The following is a 25061-nucleotide window of genomic DNA, read 5'->3' on the forward strand; positions in this document are numbered from 1 at the left end:
GACTACACAAAGGTGGAAATTTAGTAAATGGATGCTAGAAGACAAAGTGATGAGCTGGTCTGAAATGGGAAGCTAATGAAAGACAAATATTTCCAAACACACAAAAAAGAATATGTCATAATAAAACAAACAAACAAAACAATAAACTGAGAACAAAAAGGGTTTTAAGAAAAAAATACGTGATTAAAATATGAATATGGCTTTTAAAATAAAAAATTGTGCACAGTTAAAAAGCCAGAATCTGTGATGATGATGATGGATGATGGTATGGGGATGAACTGGGGCATGTGGCTGCACATCTGTGAAGGCACCACTGGGACTGTATAATATACAATAAGCTGATAGAGATATGCATATATGCAGCCATCTAGATGATGTCAGTTTCAGCAAAACAATTCCAGACTATGATCAACAGCATGGCTCCTTAAGATTAGCAGTCTCTGTGCTAAACTGGCCTGCCTGCAGTCCACAAATGAAAAACATATTGAGATATTGTGATGAAATCATGTATATAGAAAGAATGCATTATTTTCAGTATTATCACAAGAACAGCCAGACCCTCAGCTGTTACACAAAGTAAGGCAACGAATTGGTAAATGCATCTCTATCTTCAGGGTTTTTATCAAAGCATCACAGGCAACAATTCAACTCTTTCATTCATTTTAAATGCTAATCATTAAATTCTGGCACCCCTCAAAAAAAGACAGGAACTGGAGCTGAAGAGGTTTTCACTGGAGTGAAGAAGACAAAGTTAGAGAGGCAATGCTGAGATAGCTGATGGCTGACCTGTGCAGATCAGGGATAGTGGATATATTGGACAAAGGATGCTGAAGATGGAAGAGAAAACAGGGTTGAACAGTGGGAGGAAAAAGTAAAAGAATTTATATACAGACAATCCACTGAGTGACCACTGAGAGAAATTTGTTTCTCAGCAAATATTTTCCATTACATGCCACATTACGGATTACTGCTTAGAAAACAGCATGTACACAACACAGTGATTATTACTTCACCAATTGTTGACAAATTGTCCATACAAATAAGTATGACAATGATCATTCTTTCTAATATACAGCTGTAGCATATAGCAAATTTCACTGTAAGCTGTATGTGTGAGCGCTCTCTGTAAATGTTTACTCAAACATCAGTCTACCATTGTGTTAGAGAAAGTAGCGTGAGAATGACCACAAGGTCAGCTGCAGAATTACATCAAAGATTTGGCTGTCTGTACACACACACAAACACACACACACGCACACACACACACACACACACACACACACACACACACACACACACACACACACACACACACACACACAGAGGAATAAAAATACAAACTCCCATCTGCGCAGCTCTTTATGCTCCTCATGCTGAACAATCAGGTACGATAGGTGTGGTCTTTCTGGGTCCCAGCAGGCCGACAAAGACAAAAGGCGTACAGGAAGAAGCTGTCTGCTCATCCTCAATGAGAACACGCGAGAGCACAAACACACACACACCCACACAGGTGTGGGGCATGTAGAGTGATACAGTATTTGGGTATCTGACACTATTTTTAAATTGAGGAGAAGAATTACAAGATTATCTTTTAATTAAGAAACGTCTGGTTGTTGTCTTCAGGGTTTTTTTTAATGATTGACATCATCATGTTATTATCTGCTAGCAACACAAATTATTTTGTTAATATTCATGTAATATTTATTCATGGCCTCTTTTTGGAGTCTATAAAAACTTAACTGACTTTATTACAGACAGAAGCTAAACTACAGGCTTCGGAAAAAAGAAGTTTCCACATGACTCTGGGCAATCCTGAAAAAAAGTTCATAAGAGTTTGATTAGAAAATGATCAAAAAAGTATGGCTGATCATGAACTCCTCTGTATACCAAAGTATTCTAGAGTCAGATGTGAGGCGATCTGTCCAACAGCTAAAGTGTGGCTGGAATCGGATCTTGCAACTGGACAATGATCCCAAACAGCAACAAATCTACAATAGAATCACTGAAAAACAAAAAGAATCAATGCAACGGCCCAGTCAAAGTCCAAACTTCAGTCTAAGTTAAATGCTGTGGTGGGACCTTAAGAGAGCTGTGCATAAACAAATGTCTGCAAATGTCAGTGACTGAAAGAATTTAACAAGAATAGGGTGGACTTAGTTTTTCACAGGACTGCACAGAGTCCTGTGAAATATTTTCCTTTCACATGATTGTATGACAATTTAAAAACATGAACACAAAATTTATTTCAATATGTGACCAAATAAATAAATAAATAAATAAATAAGCTGCCCAATAAGCTGCCATAACCATACATTTGACGTTTTTAGACCTGCTCAGATCTAAGCATGTTTTTCTTCTGCATATTAAAATATTTCATATTTAGATTTCATTTATTAAGATTTCGCGAATCCCTGAATTCAGTGAATGCATTTAGTTTCACATTGCGTTTAAGTTTTTGCAATCAAATAAATAAAGAAGAACGGAAATGGCCTGTGTTCTCGCGCCCCCGTGTGGCGCAAATGTGTAGTTGCAGGGCGTCTTCAATGACGTTGAGGGTAAATGTCAACATAAGCACTTGCGGAAGCAGAAAAGTAAAGTAAGGTAAAGAAAAATAAAAGATATATATATATATATATATATACATACACTAATTTCTACTATATATATAAAGATGTAGATATAGATATAGATATATTTGTCTTCCGACGGATGGTGGCGCTGTTTCCTTTCTGCCTACCTTTTACTGCGCCTTTACCTGAGACTCTTCCGGGTTGAGGGTTCACAGGGCATGCGGAGGTCGTGTTGTGCTTTTTCTTTCGGCTCATACTTTAGCTAGCAGTGGTTAGTGATGTAATGGCTTTCTTGACTTTGTTCATGAGAAGGCAGCTGCCGCAGGCCGTGTGTCACTACGCCCGGCTGGTGAAGCAGGTCCGGCCGCCGGCCGCCGGTGCCACGCTGCGGAGACTGCACGGCTCAGCCCGGCAGCGGGTCGCGGATAAGGGGCCGTGGGGGAAGAGCCGGGGGCCGGAGCAGCAGCAGTACCAGCTCACAGACCTCGACAAAGCCGACGCTTTGGTGAGTTTAGTCCTAATGATGCAGTAGTTGTGTTACAGCCAGTAGTGAGCTTTGTGTAATTTTAATGGCAGAGCCGCTTTTTCTTTCCTTTTCCCCTTATCTGAAGGAAGTAAGATGGAATTGTTTTGAACGTCGTGAAACTGTAAACAAATGAGGGAGTAAGTTTTGCTAATAGATTTTCTTCTTTTATTTTCAGATGCTGAGAAAGTCCCATGAAACAGGTAACGTTGCTGCTCCACAATACAGGCTGTAGTCCCAATTTTCATCCTAACCCTTGTAGGATTTCTGCAGCATGGAGCAAAATGAACTTTTGTATGTTTCTTCTCTGGTCAGTCAGTGTCGGACTCAAAGTGTAATAAGTTATACTTTTATCACGGGTGTGAATGTCATGGTTGTGTTTGCGTGTGTGGGTGGTTGGGGGGGCTTTTAATGATTTCTTTGAACTTTTTTTCGAGGGTGGAATGATTGTACAGCACACATCTTTAATTGCTTTGAAAAACAGGTTTGAATTTATTTAGGATTTTCTTTAGAGTCAGAAGCATATGTACAGCCTCAAATAGAGACAGCCAGTGTCTTTTAGTTTGAAAAGACTAAGAACATTTTACTTCTCATTAGTGATCGTGATTTACTGTAACTGGTAGTTTCTTTTTGACAGCACTCATTGGACAGACCAGTATTTAGAACAATGGAAAAGTCCAAGGTAGGCAGTGAAAATCTAAGAAGAAGAATTGTAGATGTGCACAAGTCAGGAAAGTCTCTTGAAGTCATTTCTAAAGAACTGCAGATTCCAGGATCGAACAATTGTCCGTAGGCACAGGTTATTCAGATCTGTCACCACTTTGTCAAACTTTGGATGAAGACCTAAAGAAGACCCTCATCCTCACATGAGAGGCAACTGGTTAAGATGTTTAGGAACAACCCAGGAACCAAAGAGGTTCAGGTCTGCATGAACTAGAAACTGCCAGAAGATACAGAAATAACCACCTTCAAGCTTGACTGAAATTTGGAGCTGCCCACATGGACAAACCAAATGCCTTTTGGGGAAAAGTTTTATAGCCAGGGGCTTCTGGAATGGCCTTCCAGAAGCCCCGACCTCAACTCTACTGAAAATTTGTGGACTACGCTTAAAAGCCAGGTCTGTGCCAGGGCACATACCAATCCTATCAAGAAAAGTGGTAAAATATCCATGAAGAATTATGCAAGAAACCTGCTGGTGGCAAGCAAATGCATCTACTAAGAGACATTTAACCAAATATTTGTGAGTATACATGTATCTACTTGAGTCTATTGGTATAGTTTTGACTCTGTGTGGATATAAAAATACATACAATTTGTGCACCCAGTTTTTTTTTTTTTTTTAACGTTATTAAAAATGTGTGCGGTAAAATCATTCCACCGCAGAAAAAGAACAGTTCAGAGAAATAAGTAAAAGCCCCAACATTGCAGTGACATTCATGCATATGATGAGTGTATGTACTGCAATGCTTTAAGGTTCATTTGTAGTCATGTTCAGAGATTGAGCATAGCAAAGCAGTTCAGCTGCTGCAGGACGGGGCTCAAACAACACAAAACATCTTCCCGAAATCCAACCTGCATCTACAGTGGCACCTGAAAAATGTCTTGCACGAATAATCTTTAGAAGAGAGTTAAAATATAGGCTGGTAGGTCAGTATATTCTCCAGTATATGGTTAGTATTTAACAGAGATTACATTTAAGTTGAAACAATTAACTGGCAAATCAAAAATGCATGTAATAATTAAAGTGGACATTTCTAATGCTTGCATCTGGCTAATGACAAAAAAAGAAGAACATCTTTAATTTCCTTTTTGTCCCTTTAAGCCAGATTTTTTTCGTACTTTTGTGCTCTGTGCAGACAGAAAGTTTGGAGGCTGCAGGTGGGTCGAGCTGCTGTGCTCTTCATGCAGAGGTCAGACTAGAAAACTGACTGAGACCAAGCCTTTAGAGCAGTATACACAGGCACAATACAGTGACCTTAATACTTGAAATTTTGGCCGTGTTAAACATGAACCTCCACTGTCACAAGAGACAGTGCACATGGAGCGCAGGTATTTTCAGCTGCTCCCTTATTTCCCAAGAGGTCGCCACAGAGGATGGATCTGCATATTTGATTTGGCACAGATTTTACACCAAATGTTCTTCTTCCTGCAACTTTATCCAGACTAGGAGTACACTAGCTTGTGAATTCCATTGGGGCTTCGTTTGTGTTTGCTCCAAGTTCAAACCCTTCACGTCTTAGGCAAACATGTTTATAACCTTGAAGCCACAACAGCTTACAGGTCTGTGAAAAACTATGTACACTCTCTGATTCAGGAGCTTATAGGAAAACTTGAAGGAATCACCATCTGTGTGACTTTATCAGTCTCTCACATCACTGGAGGAATTTTGGTTTACTCGTCTTTACAGTGTTACTTGAGTAAATTCAAGTTTACAGGCATTCGTTTATGTACAGCTCTCTTTTTCCCAGCACAGGTCCAATCAGGTTGAGGTCTGGCTTTCTTTTTCTGACATTATAGATTTAAAGTTGTATATTTTCTGCTGTGCCTGGGATAATTGTCCTCTCCTTCAGATGTTAGGCGGGTGGGAACATTTAACACGCTAACCGAGGCCTGTAGAGTCTGGCATATGTAGCACTTGGGTTTTTGCATTTGCTCAGAATAAATCTGTTCACTGCTGTAAAGATTATGGCATCGTGTTTACACACGCCTGAACGCTCCACACCAGCAAACTGCCTAAACCTCTGCTTTTAAAGGTGTGCACATATTTGCTGGTGATCAGTTAAGTGCATTTGATTAGCAACACCTGGCTGCTGCTTGCGCTCTTAATTCTCGTGGCGGTAATAAGGATGTGCTCATTTTTTTCTGAGGCCCTGGAAATGCTCTTTTCCACATGAATGTATACAGAGCATGTGACACAGTAAAAGGAAAATGCATAACCGGTCCACTTCTAAGCCTGGTGACATTATGCAGTATGTCAGTTAGGGCTGCCACGATTAGTCGACTAGTCACGATTACGTCGACTATCAAAATCGTCGACGACTGATTTAATAGTCGACGCGTCGTTTGAAGCTTTGTAAGATCACAAAAGATGCAGGAATAAGTAGTAGGATTTAAGAGTGTAATAACGGACTGAAACAGGAGATGGCAGCACTGCATGTACAAGGATGCCAGCTGCCGTTAAACCCCAAAGAAGAAGAAGAAGCTGTGTCCCAGAATTCATAGCGCGGCCCAGCTCAGTTTCCAACGATGGCGGCAGCTAGTTAGTTTTAATGTTACTCTTATTATTCTTTCTGGGTCACAAAATAAACGTTTAACATATTTTCAGGTGAGAATGTAGCTGTGTAAACCTCAAATATCTGCTCAGTTTATCAGGACACCACATATTTTCAAAAGCGCTCCGACGTTTTCGGAGACGTCTGTTACCCACTAGCTCGATAGCTAGCCGGGGGCGAGGCTAACTAGAGCCGTGAGAACACCGGACTCCTGGCAAATCGTTTTCAAACCCACCGCCGTCTTTCGCTACTCAGGTTAAACATGATATATAAGTCACTTAGATCACTTAAAAATGTTATTGTTTGGCTTTTTTTCAGTATTTTATTTGTTCCTGAGTAAATCTGTTTGGCTGAGATTAAAGTTATAGTTTTTACACAGCTGAATAAACGTCAAACAGACAGCTGATTATCAGAAGTGTGAGATGCTCCAGAATATACTCCGGTGTCCCGTTATATTATAGGTAGCAAGGAGTTTATTAAACTTCACTGAAACAATCTGACAATCATCTTGTCTTTATTTTTAGTTAGCACATATCTTAAACACTTAAAGCTTTAAGCTAATGATAGTTATATAAGAGCAGATGCATTATTATTATGCATCTGCTCTTATATACGTAAAACGTATGCTTTAAGCTGTACGTTTTACCTCCAATGGATGCATGATCTGATTAGTTGACTAATCGCAAAAATAATCGGTGACTAGTCGACTATCAAAATAATCGTTTGCCCTAATGTCAGTGCAGTCATGTCCTTGCTTATGAGAATCCACTAAGTTAAAATAATTGTCACTATACCGAGTCTAAATACAACAGTCCTGTAATACACCTGGGCTTCATTAAGTGCTGATTCAGCTTCAGTTTGTGTTCCTTTTAAACTGCATGGCTCTATACTTTATTACGTTTCTGTTATTTTGATTATATCTGCACACAGCAGCTCATTAGCACCCCAAACTACACCCTACAAAATTATCATATAGTTGAATCAGCACCTCTCTGAACAGTTAGAGCATCGTATCCTTCATGGGGTTTGGGTTTACTGCATGTCTGGTGTATGAGACCTCATTAGTTGTCACACTTCCGTTAAGAATTTGGTGTCCTTATTAAATTAGTCTTTGTTTATGCCCCCTGCTCACACACACAGTTTGTTTGCTTTGTCCAGTTTCACCTCATGCCAGGACTCGGTGTGTTTTTTGCAAACTGTGTTTGGTTCCTGCTGTAAGGAAGAGCTGCGAGGACGTCCATCTCTTCTGTCTCCACTGTGGGACAGAACTCAAGTTTAAACCAAGAGTTAAAAGCATTTGTTTCTGAATATTAAGTTATTATAATCTGAGCAAGCCACCATTTTTATCACAAATATGTTGTTTAAACATCATTTTCTTTTTTTAAACATCAGGATCTGGTGTCGTTAAACTGATGCAGATTAAAAGGCAGTAATTAGGCTGTGGTATGCAGCTACAGTAAACAGCATGATTGATTTTGGTTATCTGTAACGTGTCAGTTGTTTATTTCTGCCTTTGATCATTCTGCAGGCTTCCTCTCGTGGTTCAGGAACGGTCTGCTGGCGACCGGGATCGGAGTCATCGCATTCGTCCAAAGCGATGTGGGACGAGAAGCAGGATATGGTACGGGAAAGTTATATGTGCAGAAGAGCTGAAAACCAGACAATTTAAGCCTAAGCCTGTTTGTAAAATACACTTAAAATTTAAATAAAGTAACAAACGGTCGATGCAGCTCTAAATTTAAGATCAAGAGGATTTTTAAACTCTGTTTCTCTCTAGAAGATATTTTTTATCTAAAAATGTAAACATACGTCTGCTGTTTTTGTGAAGTAGAAAACTTTGTAATGGGCACTTGCTGCACTTTTAATATGAATAATTTCACAAGGATTCCTGCAATTGACTTGAAACAGAGTCAAAATCCTTGATATCTAGTTGTAACCAACATCATCATTATCTGACACGTGAGATGAGGCCCTTAACATTTTATTAAAGAAGACCTTCATGGAATCAATATTAATTGACAGCTGATGGGCATGAATATTTGAAAACTGTCTGAAAACAAAACTTTCGAGCCACAGCAGTAAATCGAAGGAACGCGGTATTATTTATGTCAAAATGAAAGCTGCTGACCTACTTGATGTATTCTCAATGCTAAATCACGGGAACGGTTTGTATAACTTCTGAAATAAGTTTGATGCCAGAAAATCTTCCACTTAATCTTTTATTTTAATCTAAATAATTAAAAGGAAAAGTCGATTCAACCTGCCTCCATGCCAGCTTTAATTACAGTGACTTATGAGGAAATTAATTGGGTTTCTACAATAATACCATGTCAATCTGTTTTTCCTCAGCCTTCTTTATCCTGGGAGGTGCGTGCGTGTCGTTTGGCGGTGCCTCGTATATTGGCAGCCTCTTTGCCTTGCGGAGGATGATGCTGCTGTCTGTGCCAGCACTGCTGTTCCAAGGAGCCGTGGTGGGCAGCGTCGCCCTCTTCTGGCTCTGCGCTGTATCGCTCTACATCGGACGATTAGAGGTGGAGATCATCCACGAGGGAGAGGAGGGAGAGGATGAAGAGGAGTGCCGAGAGTGCCGGGAGAGGCGCGAACACCGGGGTTACCGTGGCCCCCACGACAGTGAGGACAGTGACGGCAAGGGGCAAAACAAGTAGAGGTCTTCCAGGAATGCAGAGTGGAAAGCTGTGCATGTGTGCTGCTCCAATTCAGGGTTTCCCTTATTTGTATGTGTGTGGATTTTGTGTACATGTGCGTGTATAAGCAACCTACATATGCAGGCCGTGTGTGAGTCTGTAGATACGATCTTATTATCTGTTGTTATCAAGATGAATATTAATGTGGGGAAAGACTTTTAAGACCTTTTTGAAAACTGGTCGAAGAAATTTGTGAAACATGCTGGTAATTGGGTAGTTTAACTACCTTCGAAAATAAATCAACATTTTGTAAGTTTTGTTATAACTACATGTAGCCAGAGCTGAGTCTCTTACTTCATCAGTCTGAATTGTTTTCTTTTTCTTTTTACATTCTGCAAAGACTCGCCGAGAACGCCACGTTATTTCTTCAAGTTTACTTTTTGCTGCCCTATATCATTTTAATCCTCATTCACAGCCAACTGTTGTTGGGTGCTGTTTGTCTTATTCAGTATAATTAACTGTGAATGACTACTTGAAGTTTTCTTGAAAGCGTGGAACTAAAACAAGCTGGATGTGATAAACTGCGAGACCTACGAGGAGGACTGCGGAGTGTGTGTTTCAGGTCTGTAATTTTGTTTTGATCAAAAATCTCTGAGAGTTTTTAATTTGTTTTTTTCCAGCTTTTTTTTTTTCCATTATTATTTTGTTTTCGAAGGGCAATAGCACTTCTGTCGCTTTAGTTTGAAACTTTAGTAACTACAGTTTTAGAAGCAAAGCCTATTTTTCACAGGCTTTCCTGTGATTATTTACACACACTCTGTATTGCTGTAGCCATGTTTCTGAGTGAATTCCACACTATAATCACTATGATTGCTTATTTAATGGATGTGAAGGGTTGTTGATCATTAAAGAGTTTGAATGCAGATGTGGAGATGGGGTTCAACATTGTTTACTTTTTTTTTTTAATGCACGACTTCCTGTGCACTCTACTGTATATACAGTAATAAAACAAGAAGAAATCTGTCGAGTTACATCAGTGCGTATCCTTTAATGACCCATCGAATGAGACCTCAGATATGTTTGTTGTTGGTGTTTTTGACCAAACTCTACGGAGAGTTTCATAATAGACGAATTATCTCATAAAATGTGATGAAACTGATCAATTATAAATCCCCCGAAGGGCATGTTCTCAGTGACTTCAGGATTAACAGCTGGGGCCATTTAAAAAAATCACTAATATGGAGAGCACACACATACTGTGAATAAATACTTGCGGACATACATGAGAAGGGGAGATGTGTAAACATCTCTCTCCTGCACCTTAAGAAATCAAAAACCTTCAGCTGAAGCAAATTATCAAACCACATAAATCTCAACGTGTATATTGCTTTTTAATTATTATTTTTTGGTTCATGCAGACAGCGCCCAGTATAATGTATACGTGCTGTCAGAGTTTGTAGTTAAGGCTCCCTGCAGCAGGAGTCAAAAGATGTAAAAACTGTCCGTGCACACATAGACGTCTATTCATGCTGTACGTGAATAATTTTTATAACGAGCTGCTCATCGGCGAGCATGTGTGAATATCTGAACTCAAACGGGCAGCATGTGGTTGTGTGTGTGTGTGGGGGGAGTGTTAGTCATGGGGGGGCTTTGTCTGTGATTACTATCTCTGACTGGGTTAGGGCGAAGGTCTGTGATATCTCCCAGCTATCGACACACAGTGTTGCTGTTGAGACTCACCTCGGAGTCACCCTCTCCTCCTCTCCTCTCCTTCTTCACTCCGGCTGTCCTCTCCTTCCCTCCCACCTCTCCTTTGCAGATTCCCATGGCGTTTTGGAGCAGTTCTGCGAATAGGCTAGATGGCTACTGCAGCAGTGTGACGAGCACCCCCCACCCCCCCCCCCCCCCCCCCACACACACACACACACACACACACACACACACACACACACACACACACACACACACACACACAACCACCTCCTCCTCCCTGAGCCCCTTTCAGCTCTCTTCCTCAGATCCTCTTCTACCCTTTCACCCTCAAGTCCTTTCTTTCTGGTCTCCTCCTCACGTTCCCTACTCCTCCCCTCCCACCTCTTCTCCGTTTTGCTCCTCCGTGGCTGCATCTGACTGCACAGGTCTGTTTGGCATGCAGGAGGCTCCTGAGGCCTGGCGCGTCTAAAGGGCAGTGCGCCCAGAGGCAGGAGACGCGCCCTCACTGATAAACACCATCTACGCCAGACCCAGAGCAGCTATAGGAACCATAACGCCAGCACAACATACCCCAAAGTCCAGGTCTGGCCTCATACATCTCCAAACCTCAGCTTCACATCTACGCTCTCAGCATCGAAAGTTGGAGTCTTAACCTCTGCTTATTTTGAGCGCCGAGTGCTCATCTGCTTTCAGGTGTTAAATGCCATACGTACGGATCAAAGGATCTGCCTTAAGAACTACATTAAGTATGGATTGGCCTTCTCCTGGCTGAGAGGAGAAAGGGGTGATTGTTGGGAAACAATGACAAAGATGAAAATCATAGAGGTAGAAAAGAATCAGGGAAAAAGAGCCTGAGAAATGTAGTGAGCCCATGTCAGATGGAAACTGTCTGGCTGTCTCCCTCCGTCCTTCACGCTATTATTCCTTTCCATATTTGTACTTTTTTTTTCAAATCCATTTACATGTGGTAAGGTATTTCCCCAAGGAGCACGACTCTAATTCAAGGGGTAAGATAAGCCATCAAAGTTAGTGACAGAGAGGGCGTACGGGTGGCTCAGTGACAGGCTGAGAAGAAGACAGTCAGGAGAAATGCCACCGCCACACACACACACACACACACACACACACACACACACACACAAATAACCCACGGTGATTTAATCTGCAGAAGCCGCACCTTTACTTCCCTCTATAAAGATGTTACTCCATAGAAAAGAAGAGATAAAGAAGAGAGGTTATTTTGTAACTCAATTCACGGCACATCAGCACACACGCACACACACTCACTTATACAGTACATACGGTTTTGCACGTACAATGGCATTTTCTCCCCAACAACTGCTCTTGTTTAGTATGCGCTTCCTTTGGTCTTGAGGAGGAATGATCCTCACTCTAATGAACTACGGCCTGCCACTTGAATGTAAAACAGGATTTAACCCGTCTTCAATGTCAGAGCCCCTCCCTGGGGCTGCTTCAGACAACACACACAAATTCACGGAAATGCACGCACACACACACACAGACAGACATGCAAGCAAACGGCCAATGTACACACACACGTGGTAATGCATGAACACCTATAAGTGAGAGACTCTCTGCGCTTCTGGGTTTATTTCAAAGCAACTAACACTCAAGTGATGTCTAGTCTGACCTGCACTAACTAACTAACTAACTAACTATCTATCTATCTATCTATCTATCTATCTATCTATTTTAATAAAGAACTGTGCAAGAATCAACACATCCTCTCTGCATTTGTCTTCTAAGTACTCAGAATATGCATGTTAAATGAAAAGAATTAACAAATGTGAGTGCAGAAAAAATTGTATCTATTTAAATCACATGAAATCTCAAGGAGCTATATGTAGAAATCGAAAGCATCAACACATTTAAAACTTCAGATATCACAACTGCTTACTCTCCACGCCTGCAAAAGCAAGAAAGAAACAACCGACATTGAGTTGTGCTCCTCTACTGGAATATTTTATTGTTATCATCATCATCATCTGTATCACTGTTATTATTTTTACATTTGTTCATTTTATTTGACGAGTGGGTGGAGTATTCACAAAGATGGGAGAATAATGTTAGATTCACAGTGATGGGCGAGGGGTTAGCCGTTTAATTCAACAACAACAGAAAAACCCAAAAACAAAACAAAATCCAAACTCACTCACACACTTTTAACAGGCGAACACGCCCGCATTCAAACACACACACACACTTATTATACCAGTAAACACCCGAGAATATGTGCGCTGACACATATTTGTAGTATGGGTGTGTAGTGCACCCTTTCCCCCTCCCCGTCTTTTTTTTAAAACCCCCACCCAGCCCCACCCCGCCTCTGTCAGACGTGACGATATGAGCGGTTCCATGAAGCGAACCCTCAGATCAGGCTGTCGATCATAATCTCAATTTAGAAGAAGGACAAAGAAAATAGTGCCAGAAGGCCTGGCTTTCAACAAATTGCTGTATATATAAATTTACATGTATTTGGCTAACATGGCAGATCAGACGACCTTATTACAAAGTGCTAGACTGTTTTTAACGTATCTCTCTCACAGCTTATATCACTGCATATCGTGGTTAAATTTTATTCTTCTCACTTCTTTTTCCTGATGAGTTTGGCCGGGTGAAATTTCCAAATGTTATTATTTATGAATTCTCCTTCTTCTTTATTATTTTAGTTGTGATTTTCTTACACATATATGTATAATTTTGTTTTAGTTGTTTCATTTTTTCCAAGTCAAAAGTGTTTTGTTTTTCCTGAGAGGAGCTCCAATCAATTGCTATGAAACTGAAATTTAAAGTGTTTCATATCCTCACTTTTTAATTTAAAACTTTATCTCCAGTTGACTCGCTTGAACTGAAACCAATATCAGAACAATTCTGTTTTGTTTTATCGACCTCCGACGGTCACATTTTAATGACCACATGTGGTCTTGTTTATTTACCTGCCTTTCTAAATGAGCATTTATATCCCCCACCCCCACTCCACATACCGTGCTCAGGCTATGATATTAGCGGCCGCTCTTGCATTGTTTTCTGTTTTAACAGGATCACACGCCGAACCGTGAAGTGCTTTAGAGTTCACACCAGAACAAATTTCGGTAAGTGCTCAAAAAAAACAAAAAAAACAAAACATGTTTAAATGATAAAAACACTTCTGTCCAGCACATTTCCCCTCCTAAAGCATTTTCACATTTTTTTTCATCCACTAAAACAGTCGTATTTTAAACAATTTCCCAATCGGTTTCACCTGGTGAAGAAAAACAATATAAACCTAAAAACAAACAAGAATATGGCTTTCATACACAAACACAACTGCAGCATTGTACATTGTCATGATACACTAGAAGTCATAATCAGTTAAACAAATCGCCTTCCTATAATCAAACAATACAAATAGCGTCCTGTCTGCATTGCATTTCCTTCCCTTATATATAATGGAATGTCTGGGACTACTTTAATCATACTTTTGTCCCAAAAGTGTGCTTTTAGTATGGCTGAATCGATGAATACTTGGATCTTTTTTTCAATATTATTGTTTTATATTATTATTTTAAGTATCGATACAAAACACCAAAAAGCTGTCTCCACCTATTTTAAGTTGAAACCCTATAATCAAACTGTCACCCGGAGCCCACTGAAAGAGATGATTTGTATAATACTGCAATAATAAAAATTTATATTCCAAAGTCATTTTTATTCCTACAGACGAGTGCCCATCTCTTCCTACTGGTTTTAGGGTTAATTGGGTTAATGTGCGGTGATGGACATTGACGGTGAGGATGTGAGCTGAGGGTCGTCATGGTTTTCTCTCTATGTACAATATGGCTTCTCTGAGTGGAAGAGACACATAAATCAACACAGTCATCTAGAGAAAGTCACAGAGCAGAGTTCGTTGTTGTCGCGAAGATGAAAAGTCTTGAGGGACAACCAGTCAAAAGTTTCCATGTCCCCGTTTCTCTGAGAGTCACTGTCACTCGTACACAACAGGCTGACATGATAAAATCCTATGGCAGCGGCTTGTCACACACTTTAGATTGCAGTTATTCAACTCATTGTCCAATTAGTAACGTCCTCAGAGGTTTAATCTACTGCCACTTTTGTCTCTCCTGCCCTTTTCAATGTCTCTCTTTCCATCCTGTCACTCCGCTCTCTCCTTCAGTTTATTTTCTCCTCTCACATCCTCCCCTCTGAGACTCAGTCCTCCTCTGTGCCCGCAGCCCCCCTCAGTCCATTCATACAGAAGGGCAGGCTAGAGGAGAAGGGGCTGTCAGATGGGGAGAAACCACTGAAGGGTGGAAGGCCGGCCAGCCGCTGTAGGTGGGGGAAGAAGGCCGGTGGGGGTCCCTTGTGGTGGTCCGAGCGTAGCTGCAGGCCATCACTGTGTCCTGTGCTGTGGTGGTGGGAAGGGGGGAGCTCAGGTGGAGCGTAGCGGATAGTGCTTGGGGCATAGAGGCTCTGAGGGCCCTGCGGGCCGAGGGCAAGGGGGTGGAAGAGGACCCGGCCCGCTGCACTTCCAGCAGCCAGTCTCTGAAGCAGCTCAAAGTCAGGACCGTTACCTAAACCACCACTACCGCCACTGCTCCGGCTGACCACCCCCGCCGACACAGCCCTGTCCTCGCGGGGCAACGGGGAGGACACGGGCATGGCGGGGGACAAAGCTGGGGACGGGGGAGTGAACAAACCCTTCGGTGGGGCTTCGCTGCTGGAAGAGGAGTCCGGGATCGGGGTGGTGGGGCTGTCACCATTGAGGCTGCTGGACGGCGTGTGTGCATGCGAGGGCTGGGGCTGAGTGGTGTGTGTGTGTGAGGTGGAAGTTTGAGTGTGTGATCCCCAGCGCCCCCCGGTGGTCAGGGCTTCATGCTCAGTCTTGATGCCTGGGCTGCCGGGCAGGGGAGATGGAGTCACTACACTTTTCAGCTGCTGGATCACAGCCCGGCCATTGTGCACCCTCCCTCCCCTCTCCCCTCTCGTCGGGGTGTCTCCTCCTCTGCTCTGTTTACCTCCTCCTCCGCTGTCTTCCCGTTTCAATCTGTCGCTGTCGCCTCCCTGGTCCCACTCGGTTTCATCTTCCTCTTCCCCCTCGCTTTCGCTCGCCAGGTCTGAGGAGGCAGAGACACTCTCCTCCGTGTGACGGAGCTCCTCCAGTCTGCGACGGGTTTCGGGAGGTGCGCCCTCCGGGTCAGACCTCAGCAGGCGCTTCCTCCTGTCCTCTGATTGAATGGCCGTGGTGGTGAATTTGTCTCTGCCTTTAGTGTCAGGGTCGCTTTTCCCCACTGAGCTCTTCACAGGTTGCGAGCCTGAGGAGGAAGGAGATTTTTATGACACGATGAGGCACGGGCGAGTGCATCAATGGGACGTCACAGTAAGGTAGCAATGTACGTAGTAGGGCTGCCACAAACGATTATTTTGATAGTCGACTAGTCACCGATTATTTTTGCGATTAGTCGACTAATCAGATCATCATCCATTAGACGTAAAACTACAGCTTATTGCACCAGCAGCATCTGCTCTTATATAACTATCATTAGCTTACAGCTTTAAGTGTTTAAGGTCTGTGCTAACTAAAAATAAAGACAAGATGATAGTTTATTGAATTTTAATGAAATTTGCAATTGTTTCGGTGAAGTTTAATAAACTCCTTGCTATCTAAAATATAACAGGACACTGGAGTATATTCTGGAGCATCTCACACTTCTGATAATCAGCTGTCTGCTTGATGTTTATTTAGCTGTGTAAAAACTATAACTTTAATCTCAGACAAACTGATTTACTCAGGAACAAATAAAATACTAAAAAAAAAAGCCAAACAATAACATTTTAAGTTATCTAAGTGACTCATATATATTTAACCTGAGTAGCGAAAGACGGCGGTGGGTTTGAAAACGATTTGCGGGGAGTCCGGTGTTCTCACGGCGCTAGTGAGCCTAGCCCCCGGCTCGCTAACGAGCTAGTGGGTAACAGATGTCTCCGAAAACGTCGGAGCGCTTTTGAAAATATGTGGTGTCCTGATAAACTGAGCAGATATTTGAGGTTTACACAGCTACATTCTCGCCTGAAAATATGTTAAACGTTTATTTTGTGACCCAGAAAGAATAATAAGAGTAACATTAAAACTAACTAGCTGCCGCCATTGTTGGAAACTGCGCTGGGCCGCGCTATGAATTCTGGGACACAGCTGCTTCTTCTTCTTCTTCTTCTTCTTCTTCTTCTTCTTCGGGGTTTAACGGTAGCTGACATCCTTGTACATGCAATGCTGCCATCTTCTGTTTCAGTCCGTTATTACACTCTTAAATCCTGCCACTTATTCCTGCGTCTTTTGTGATCGTACAAAGTTTCAAACGACGCGTCGACTATTAAATCAGTCGTCGACGATTTTGATAGTCGACGTAATCGTGACTAGTCGACAAATCGTGGCAGCCCTAGTACGTAGTGTGGTACCTCGGGCCTGTGTGGAGCCATCGGTCGGGGACGAGCTGATTCGAAGTCGCTCTGCTCTTATGCTCTCTGGTAGCTGCAGCAGATCCAGGGGAGTGTCGGGCAGCTCTGTTCGACTGGATGGATAGATGTAAAAAAAAATGGGAAAAAAGAGAAAGGGAGAGAGTGAAAAGCTGGATGTATACACAAATCATCTACCACTTAAAGCCACTTACACTTAAAAAAAAACAGGAATGCCATGCTGATTTAAGTGAATACTTAGAGATGGAAACAACATATAATCAGCCTAATAACTACCTCCAATAGCCAAACTGCCTCACACCCTTCTAACCTCCATCTAACACACACTCACTCCTTCCAACAGCCCTTATCACACATGCACAAACACTGACACATGCAAACAGACACACAGGCAGACCGCACCCCCCGAAACACACGCAGATGCACACACACACACACACACACACACACACACACACACACACACACACACACACACACACACACACAAATGCTCCACTCAGCAGCCCACCTATACACAGTTAAGCTCAGACAAGGAGGAGGCTGTTGGAGAAGTTAATGAGCTCTTGTAATTACAGCACTAATTAACTAAAACACCATTCAGCCCCAAAATTCTGACATCCATTTGTTGTAATTATATAGCTTCAGTCCAATTAGCATTGAAATTCAGCCTACTCCTCTTGTTTTTGTCTGACTGCTCTGCTGCTATGCGCGCGTTCTGTTGTGTTCTCTCGCGCTCGCTCCGTGGTAAACACACCAAAGCCTTAAACAAAGGTAATATGACACTTAAAAGGTAATTTATATTTAAAAAGAAATCAAGGTGCAAGGTTTTTCAAAATTTTCTTAATCTGATTTGGAGCTTTCTGTAACAGGGTGTCTGCTTATTCAGAATAATAGCGTTAAATAACAATAGAATAATGCATAAAGGAACATTATGCAGGATGAAAAAACCCGAACTGCAAAAGGTATGAAAAAGTGATAACTTTTACTAATTACTATTTAAAATACAAGATAAAATAAACATTTGACTGTCGAATGAGGAACATTTTGAAAGAAAAAGTACGGCTTTTTGAAGCCGCAAATTTTACTGTATGTTGGTCGTGACGCATAGAAACTGTCAGAAACATTAGCAAATTCAAACTAATCTAAAAATCTATTAAAAGAATAAGAAGAATTTAATGATATTTTAGCCAATCTTTCAAGATTTATAATAAAATCAAAAATAACCATTACATTAATTAGGCAGTGGTTTGCTGCTTTGATCTCCTCGTTTCGTGTGTATCCTTACCAGTTTTCTCACATGCTGGAATAAATGAACCTCCCTATCCCAATAATCCCTCTACATTTCATCAGCTATCCCTTCAAAGGGTCTCTGTACACAGTGTGATGCCTGCATACATAAAATGACTTCCTAACAGCACTCGTGGAGAAACGGCGGTTTCAGCTTTGCTCCGGTTCTACTGACCTCAGGACGTAGTTAACCCAGATAACGTTGCGTTCGTGGGGGGCTTTGTGGTTGATGGACACAGTGGCAGTGGACTGGATCCACAGGTACCCTCCTCTCCTCTGGAGCCAGCGATAATAACCAGTCACTACCTGGCCTTTTCTTAGCACTGAGGAGCAAAGATGGGAAGAAAAGAAACCTGTTAATGGTTTGACAGTTCATGAAGGTGGCAGCAGAGGGCGCCTCTAACAACAGTACAGGAGGAGATTTCAACAGGCTCTTGTAGCAGCTCTGCCAAGTTCAGATACTTGAAGAAAGAGAGGGATGGGGATGAACGTCATATATTATACGTATCCATATGTATGTGACTCACAGTCCTCGTGGCTCTGCCGGAGGTTCTCCAGGTCTTCTACATGGATGAAATGGTAACAGGTATGTCCCACTACCTCTGCTGGAGTCAGATCCATATACTCAGAGATCCTGTAGAGCATTGGAGGAAGAAAACAAACAAACAAACAAAAAACACACACACACATTTGTCAGCCAAACAGAAGCAGATGTGTGTGCTAACACCACCAACTGGCTGGGTTCTCTGCCAGCTCCTCATGAAAAAACATGAAAGATAGAGCGACTCCCAAAAGGCAAAACAATAGATGGATTACCTGTTCTCACAGTATGTAACCTGTAGGTCCATGTTCACTCGGAACACAAACATGTGGCTCTCCATGCGGACTTCATTAAGCGTGGAGGGCGGGAGAGTGTGCGCCAGCGCAACCAAACCCATTGGTCGACGCACTGATCGGGTGGAGCCCGGGACGAGAGCGGGGCGGCAGCGGATTCGTCCCGTCACGTGGATTACCTGACAAGCACAAAGTCTTTCTTACGCACTCATACGCACAAGCCAGTCTATAAGAGGATTACTAAATAAAGATCAGGTGGAATCAGAGCTGTTTGATGCACTGATTTAGAAAATGTAGCATTTATCAATATGTAATAAACTTGGACATATTAGCAGTGAGCGCAGTAAACTGTGATACGTGGAGCGGTTCAGAGCGAAATAAGGGCACAGCCATAAAATATACTGGCAATGACCACCTTGTGCGTGTGTGTGAAACACCAGCAGCACAAACCCAAATTGTTATTTTATTCCGAACACATGCAAGTAAGCTAAGGAATGCATAATATGTTCTCAAATTATGGTGGCGCATTTTCTCTCATACCTTGTATCCAGAAGACTTGACATGCAGGCCTCTTTTGGTGAGCGTGGACTTCATGCGGATAAAAAAGCCACGCTCGGTTGGATCGTCGGCAGGAGAATGAGGACTGGATGGAGCTGCTGGGGATGAGAAAATAACATTAGCTGTTTCAAGAATATATTTTTTTGACTTTTGTCTTAGTAATGCCATTTGAGCACAGTGAATTGTTGAAAATCATATTATGTATTTGTTATATTTCTTTCTGCTTTCTTGCCATGACAGTACCGGGTTCAGGGGTACCAGCTAAGGAGGAGGTGGACGCAGAGCTGGAAGCGCTCTCAGGGGCTGTGTGACAGCCGGCCTCGGCCCGTAGATGTGGCCTGATTCCCAGCCGCTCCGCCATCTCGACGTGGTCCGCTGGGTGGATGTAGTCGAAAACACTGCTGCCAGTCAGCTCCACCTGAAGAGAAGCACACACAAACCGATCAAAACCAGACGCTTTGTGCAAAAATAACTATACGTGAGCGAGCACACGCCTACAAATACACACAGACACACACACACAAGTGCACTGAAAAAAAAATCAATATATGTTATGACGGGAAAATGAAAGTGCCGCTCTGGGTTACAACTGAACAAGGAATGAGAGGATGTAAGACAGCCCCACCTGCCACCCCTCCAACATGCTCGCGCACACATACACACACACATTTAAGTCCTGTCTCGGAGGATCAAGTGACTACAGTGCTACACAAATAAAACCAGGAGGAGATAAAAATCAATTGTATTTGCTGATTAAAAACAGGTGAACTCCAACTATCTCCAAAGGTCACATTACTATACTTCTTATTCCCCGTGTCCCTCCCAGCTCCTTCATTCAGTTACAGTCTATCCCAGCAGGCAGCAGCGTAACAGCTCATACAGCTCTATATGATCCTATCATCATAATGCATCATAGTCGCATCTCTAATCATTTAAAGGCAATAATGGCACTGCTCTTGCATGGCATCCATAAAAGCGGCACAATTGAAGAAGGTGTGATTCCATCTGAAGCAGCATGAATAAGTGTGTGTGTGAGAGAGAAGCAGAAAAGGGGGGGCATGCATGCTTACACACATCTATGCAGGTTCCATTACATCTGTGAATGTGTGTGTCTGTGTGTGTGTGCGCGCATTTGTGTGTGTGCCAATACTATTCCATCTGATAAAGCCGTGGCTGCAGCAGCCTCACACCCTTGTCTGTAGGACACAGCCATTTATTACCGGATTAGAGCCATTTACTGCAGGCTTTATGGGAGCTTCAGCAGGCCCTCAAGGACATCACAGCCGGGGGAGAGGAAGAAGGGGAACAGGAAGGCGGGAGCAGGCGAATAAGAGCGATCGACAATGAGGGAACAGAGAGGGGTAAAGATGTAGGAAACCCCACCGAGTGAGGGGAGATGACAGACGAGGTTTTATCACCCCTTATGTTATTCAGCGCCAGACACGCAGGCCTTAATTTCTTGGGAGACGGTGCCACATTTCGCAACTGCGCCACCTGTAATAAACATATTATTAAATACTAGATTTGATGGGCACCATATGGAGAGGCTGCCCTGCATACTTGCAAGACTCGAAAAGTAATTATCCCGTAACAACTGTGCTACTGTCACACTTTGAAAACATGCGAGAACGGCTGACCATGCTGACCTGGGAACATATTTGGATAGATATTTGAGGATTTTAATTTCTGATAGCATCAAGACAATAATAAATGCAGTTACTGAGAAAGTCCAAGATAAGAAAAATCAATTAAATCTTATGCATTTTAACCATTAAGACATTGAGCAACACAGGTTTCAGATAGTTAAGGGGTCTAATAAAAAGCAGAAACCTCAAAATATATGCCCCCCTACACAAAGGGGAATTAAATGAATGACATTATTTACATTTCTTTTCTTTATAAAAATGTCTCTTTTCTCAGCTAACCTCATGCATCACATAAGAGCACACTGGATCGCAGCTCCCACAGTGATAAGCAGAAGCTCTGATAACGGCTCAGCAGAGTAATATACAGCAAGCGTGTGTGTGTGTTTGGCTCTCAGTTGGCAAACTCTTTTCACTTTTTCACTTCCAAAGACTGTGCTGTTGAGGTCTAATGTATTTATTTCTCCCTCGTTCTCTGTCCAGCTCTAACAGGTGAGGCTGGTAAATGTGGAGACCAACAGCACTGTGCTAGCTGACCTTCACGTACGTCAGCAAACTCTTTTTAATCAAGAATTTTTAACACGAGGAAAATTCAGTGTTTTTGTTTACCGATCCTTCTTCTCCTCAGCGTCGATAATACGTCAGCACTCTACAGCTGCGTGCTTTTTGAGTCTGACATCAAAACTGACTCGTTCATTAATGTTTTAAAGTTAAGAGTTTGCAGCTGTCCATTAAATGGCTGGATATCTCTATTAAACTCTGGATGAACCTCGCTTTGAGCATTTCATGTTACCGATTATATCAGTATCTATCTGTTTGTATACTTATCCATGTATATGTAATTGTTAGCACATTGTCATTCTCAAGGACCAAGTCTGCTCAGAACACTGGACCAGCCATTTGAAAGAGGCAAAATCCCTCGACCCGGTGGTGTTGAAAAACAAGGTAGAGAGGCGAACAGGTCCTTATGGGCTTTACCGGGCTTAAGACCTATCCGAATAATATCACTTCATCTCAAGCAGGAGGGCGAGCTTGAAAAAAGATCAGACAGAAATGAGAAGATGAGGAAGGGACGAAGCGATTGAGAGGATGAGTCAGGCTCAGACATAAAAACAGGTATAGAATGTGGCGCAAAGGGAGGCGTGAGGAGAGACCGAGATCATTCAAATCTCTCTGAGAGCGTGTGTGTGTCTGCGTGTGTGCGTTTGTGCCTATGCAAGCACACGGCGCGCCTCTGTTTCCCTGCGTATGTGACTAGACTGTCTGTTTTTATGTCTCCGTGTGTCATTGTGTGTCACTGTTTGTGCGAGTAGTTGTCTGTCAGCGCATCTGTGTGAACCTGTGTGTGTGTGCGCGCAGAGATGCACGTGCATGCATGTATGGTGGTGTGGCGGGGACGAGGGGCAGCGAGCAGGGGAAGCAGAGACATGATATAAATAATAGCAGGGGGCTTTAATATGTATGAGGCATCCGGGCAGTGGTCCACAACATACTCTCAGCCCTCAGCCCTCACTGACTGATGGGAGAGGAGAGGAGAGGAGGGAGGGGAAGATGGGGTGGGGCGGAGGTGGAGTGGGGGCTGCATACTAACCATTCGCAGATCAATTCTCTCCTCCCTCAATCTACCATCCTTCCTCCCTCCTCTTTACCCCATTTATCCCTTTTTTTTATCCTACTTTTACTCCTCCATCCTTTTCATGTCTCCTCCCTCATCTTCTCCAACCTTTGTCTCTCCAGCTATTCTGCCCTCCCCTCTTCTGTTTCCATGTCTTCTCCCCCCTGCCTCATCTGCTATGTGTCGCTCCCAGGTTTATCCCTCGTGCTCCCGGGCCTGAAAACCAAGTGAGCCAGACAAAAAAGAAAAAAGATACCTGTGCGCCAGGGGAATGGGCGGAGGGCTGTGCCCTTGGTCAAGGTGCCTGACCTGGGCTAAGTCGGCTAAGCAACCCCACTGTCAGGGGAGTGGCCCGGGTGGTAAGCCAGGGCAGAGGGGTCAGACGGGGGGACAGGAGACGCGGGGCTGGGGCGGTCCACAGGGGCGACATGCCCTCTAAAACAAACAACCACTTATACTTTTTCACTCAGAACATTGTTTGTCTGTCCTTCCCCTCTCCCCTGTGTCCGCCTCCACTCACCAGCAAAGTATATTGAAGTGTTTTGTCCTCTCCCTCCCACCTTCCCTTCTTTCCTGTTGTGCGTTTTTCCATCTCATTGCTTGTGTCCATAAACACACTGTATATTCGCGCTCGCCCCCCTCCCCGAACCCCGTCTACCTGCCCTTTCTGGCTGTGTCTTTCTCATCATAAACCTCCTCTGTGCCCGGCCGTCCTCATCTTTTCGGGAAGGTAAACGTGGCGCTGTATGTTTAAGGTTTGGAACGTAATCTTAGATCATAAATAATTTCATTAGAATGCTGATGGCTTAGGCCCACTTTGAGGAGATGTGATGGGTTAGGCCATCTGCTCAGCTGATAAGAACAGCTCTGTTTTATTAGCATCTCCACCAAAGCCTCGGCTGTCTTGTTTACCTAGGCAATCCCAAGGCGAATTTCATTCCTACTGCACATTTAAACTCTATTTACACACTCAGACTCTCTCGCTCCTCTTTACCACCGTCTCTCCCCATATTCCTCTGCTTTATTTTCTTTCTCTCTTGTAATTGTCTGTCTGGTTCTCGCTGTTCCTCTCTGCAGCTCCCCTTTTTGTTCTGTCTTCTCTACGTCATTTTCTTTTGTATCTCTCTGTGTTTACATGTACATTGTGTGTGTGTGTGTGTGTGTGTGTGTTTGCAAAGAAGACTCAAAAACTCCACGACAATTCAAGACAATCCTTGTCCTAATCCAACTTTATATTAACCTTCATTGAATGCCCCATGACAGGAAAGTTTAAAGAATAGTTTCAAGTCTGCCTCACATTAAGAGTAATTAGGCGTTGTAATCGTTCTTCTTCTCCTTACTTGCTGTGAATCGATCTTAGCTGTAGAGCAATGGGTGCTTTTTATTATGCTAGCATGTCTTCAAGCTTCCCTCACTTTTTTCTCTTCCCCGCATCTTAACTCCTCCCAGTGAAAATGGGAGACAGAGAGTGATCTGTGAAAGGAAAGACCTATGTTTCCTTATTGCAAGCGCCTTCTGAAGCCTCCTCTATCTGTAAGGCACAGCAGCTCTGCAGGAGTGGCATGGACAACCACAACAAAAACATAGAGGGAAACTGAATGAATATTTGTATATGTGGAAAATAAGAAAGGGCTTGATGAGGTCATCTTGAAAATGTGATTTTTGATTCTTTTTTATTGTGAATAATTAGTAAAAACAAAGTGAGGTGAACTTTTTCAACTTTTCAAGCTCAGCATACAAGAACAAGCTTGAGAACCACTGATTTAAGAGACTGAACTATATCTTCTGTTGCAAGAACAATTTTGGGGGTCAAGAGAGTAGTGAGAACACGGGGAGGGGGGACAAACATGTCTTGTGGCTCTTCATGATATGAAACTCCATCAGGAAAAAAATGGAGTCAGTGAGCTCATTTTTTTCCTACAAGTCT

At 42.8% G+C, this 25061-nt stretch overlaps 2 protein-coding genes across 7 annotated transcripts in view; one reads left to right on the plus strand and one right to left on the minus strand.

Annotated features, from left to right (window-relative positions):
* Positions 1-2781: 2781 nt before the first annotated feature.
* tmem160 (transmembrane protein 160) lies at positions 2782-10041 on the plus strand. The gene is made up of 4 exons (XM_086261622.1): positions 2782-3075; positions 3272-3296; positions 7894-7986; positions 8715-10041. The coding sequence occupies exons 1-4, from the start codon at positions 2854-2856 to the stop codon at positions 9029-9031; spliced, it is 657 nt and encodes a 218-aa protein (XP_086117748.1). The 5' UTR covers positions 2782-2853; the 3' UTR covers positions 9032-10041.
* Positions 10042-13068: 3027 nt separating this feature from the next.
* npas1 (neuronal PAS domain protein 1) overlaps positions 13069-25061 on the minus strand; it is a 67701-nt gene continuing 55708 nt past the window's right edge. For 5 of the 6 annotated variants that reach the window (XM_086261627.1, XM_086261625.1, XM_086261624.1 and 2 more), the window contains 7 exons: positions 20120-20294; positions 19859-19974; positions 19301-19497; positions 19012-19118; positions 18660-18807; positions 17177-17289; positions 13069-16035 (listed from right to left, as the gene is read on the minus strand). In XM_086261627.1, the coding sequence (XP_086117753.1) occupies positions 14933-16035; positions 17177-17289; positions 18660-18807; positions 19012-19118; positions 19301-19497; positions 19859-19974; positions 20120-20294 (1959 nt within the window). In that variant the 3' untranslated portion in view covers positions 13069-14932. The remainder of the gene's footprint in view (positions 16036-17176; positions 17290-18659; positions 18808-19011; positions 19119-19300; positions 19498-19858; positions 19975-20119; positions 20295-25061) is intronic. The other variant, XM_086261630.1, reaches the window with a different exon arrangement.

The sequence above is a fragment of the Aulonocara sp. 'chitande type north' Nkhata Bay genome, linkage group LG14 (assembly GCF_057382095.1).
Source record: "Aulonocara sp. 'chitande type north' Nkhata Bay isolate Kocher_YH1m ecotype deep benthic linkage group LG14, A_spYH_male_GT1.1, whole genome shotgun sequence".
Classification (NCBI taxonomy): Eukaryota; Metazoa; Chordata; class Actinopteri; order Cichliformes; family Cichlidae; genus Aulonocara; species Aulonocara sp. 'chitande type north' Nkhata Bay.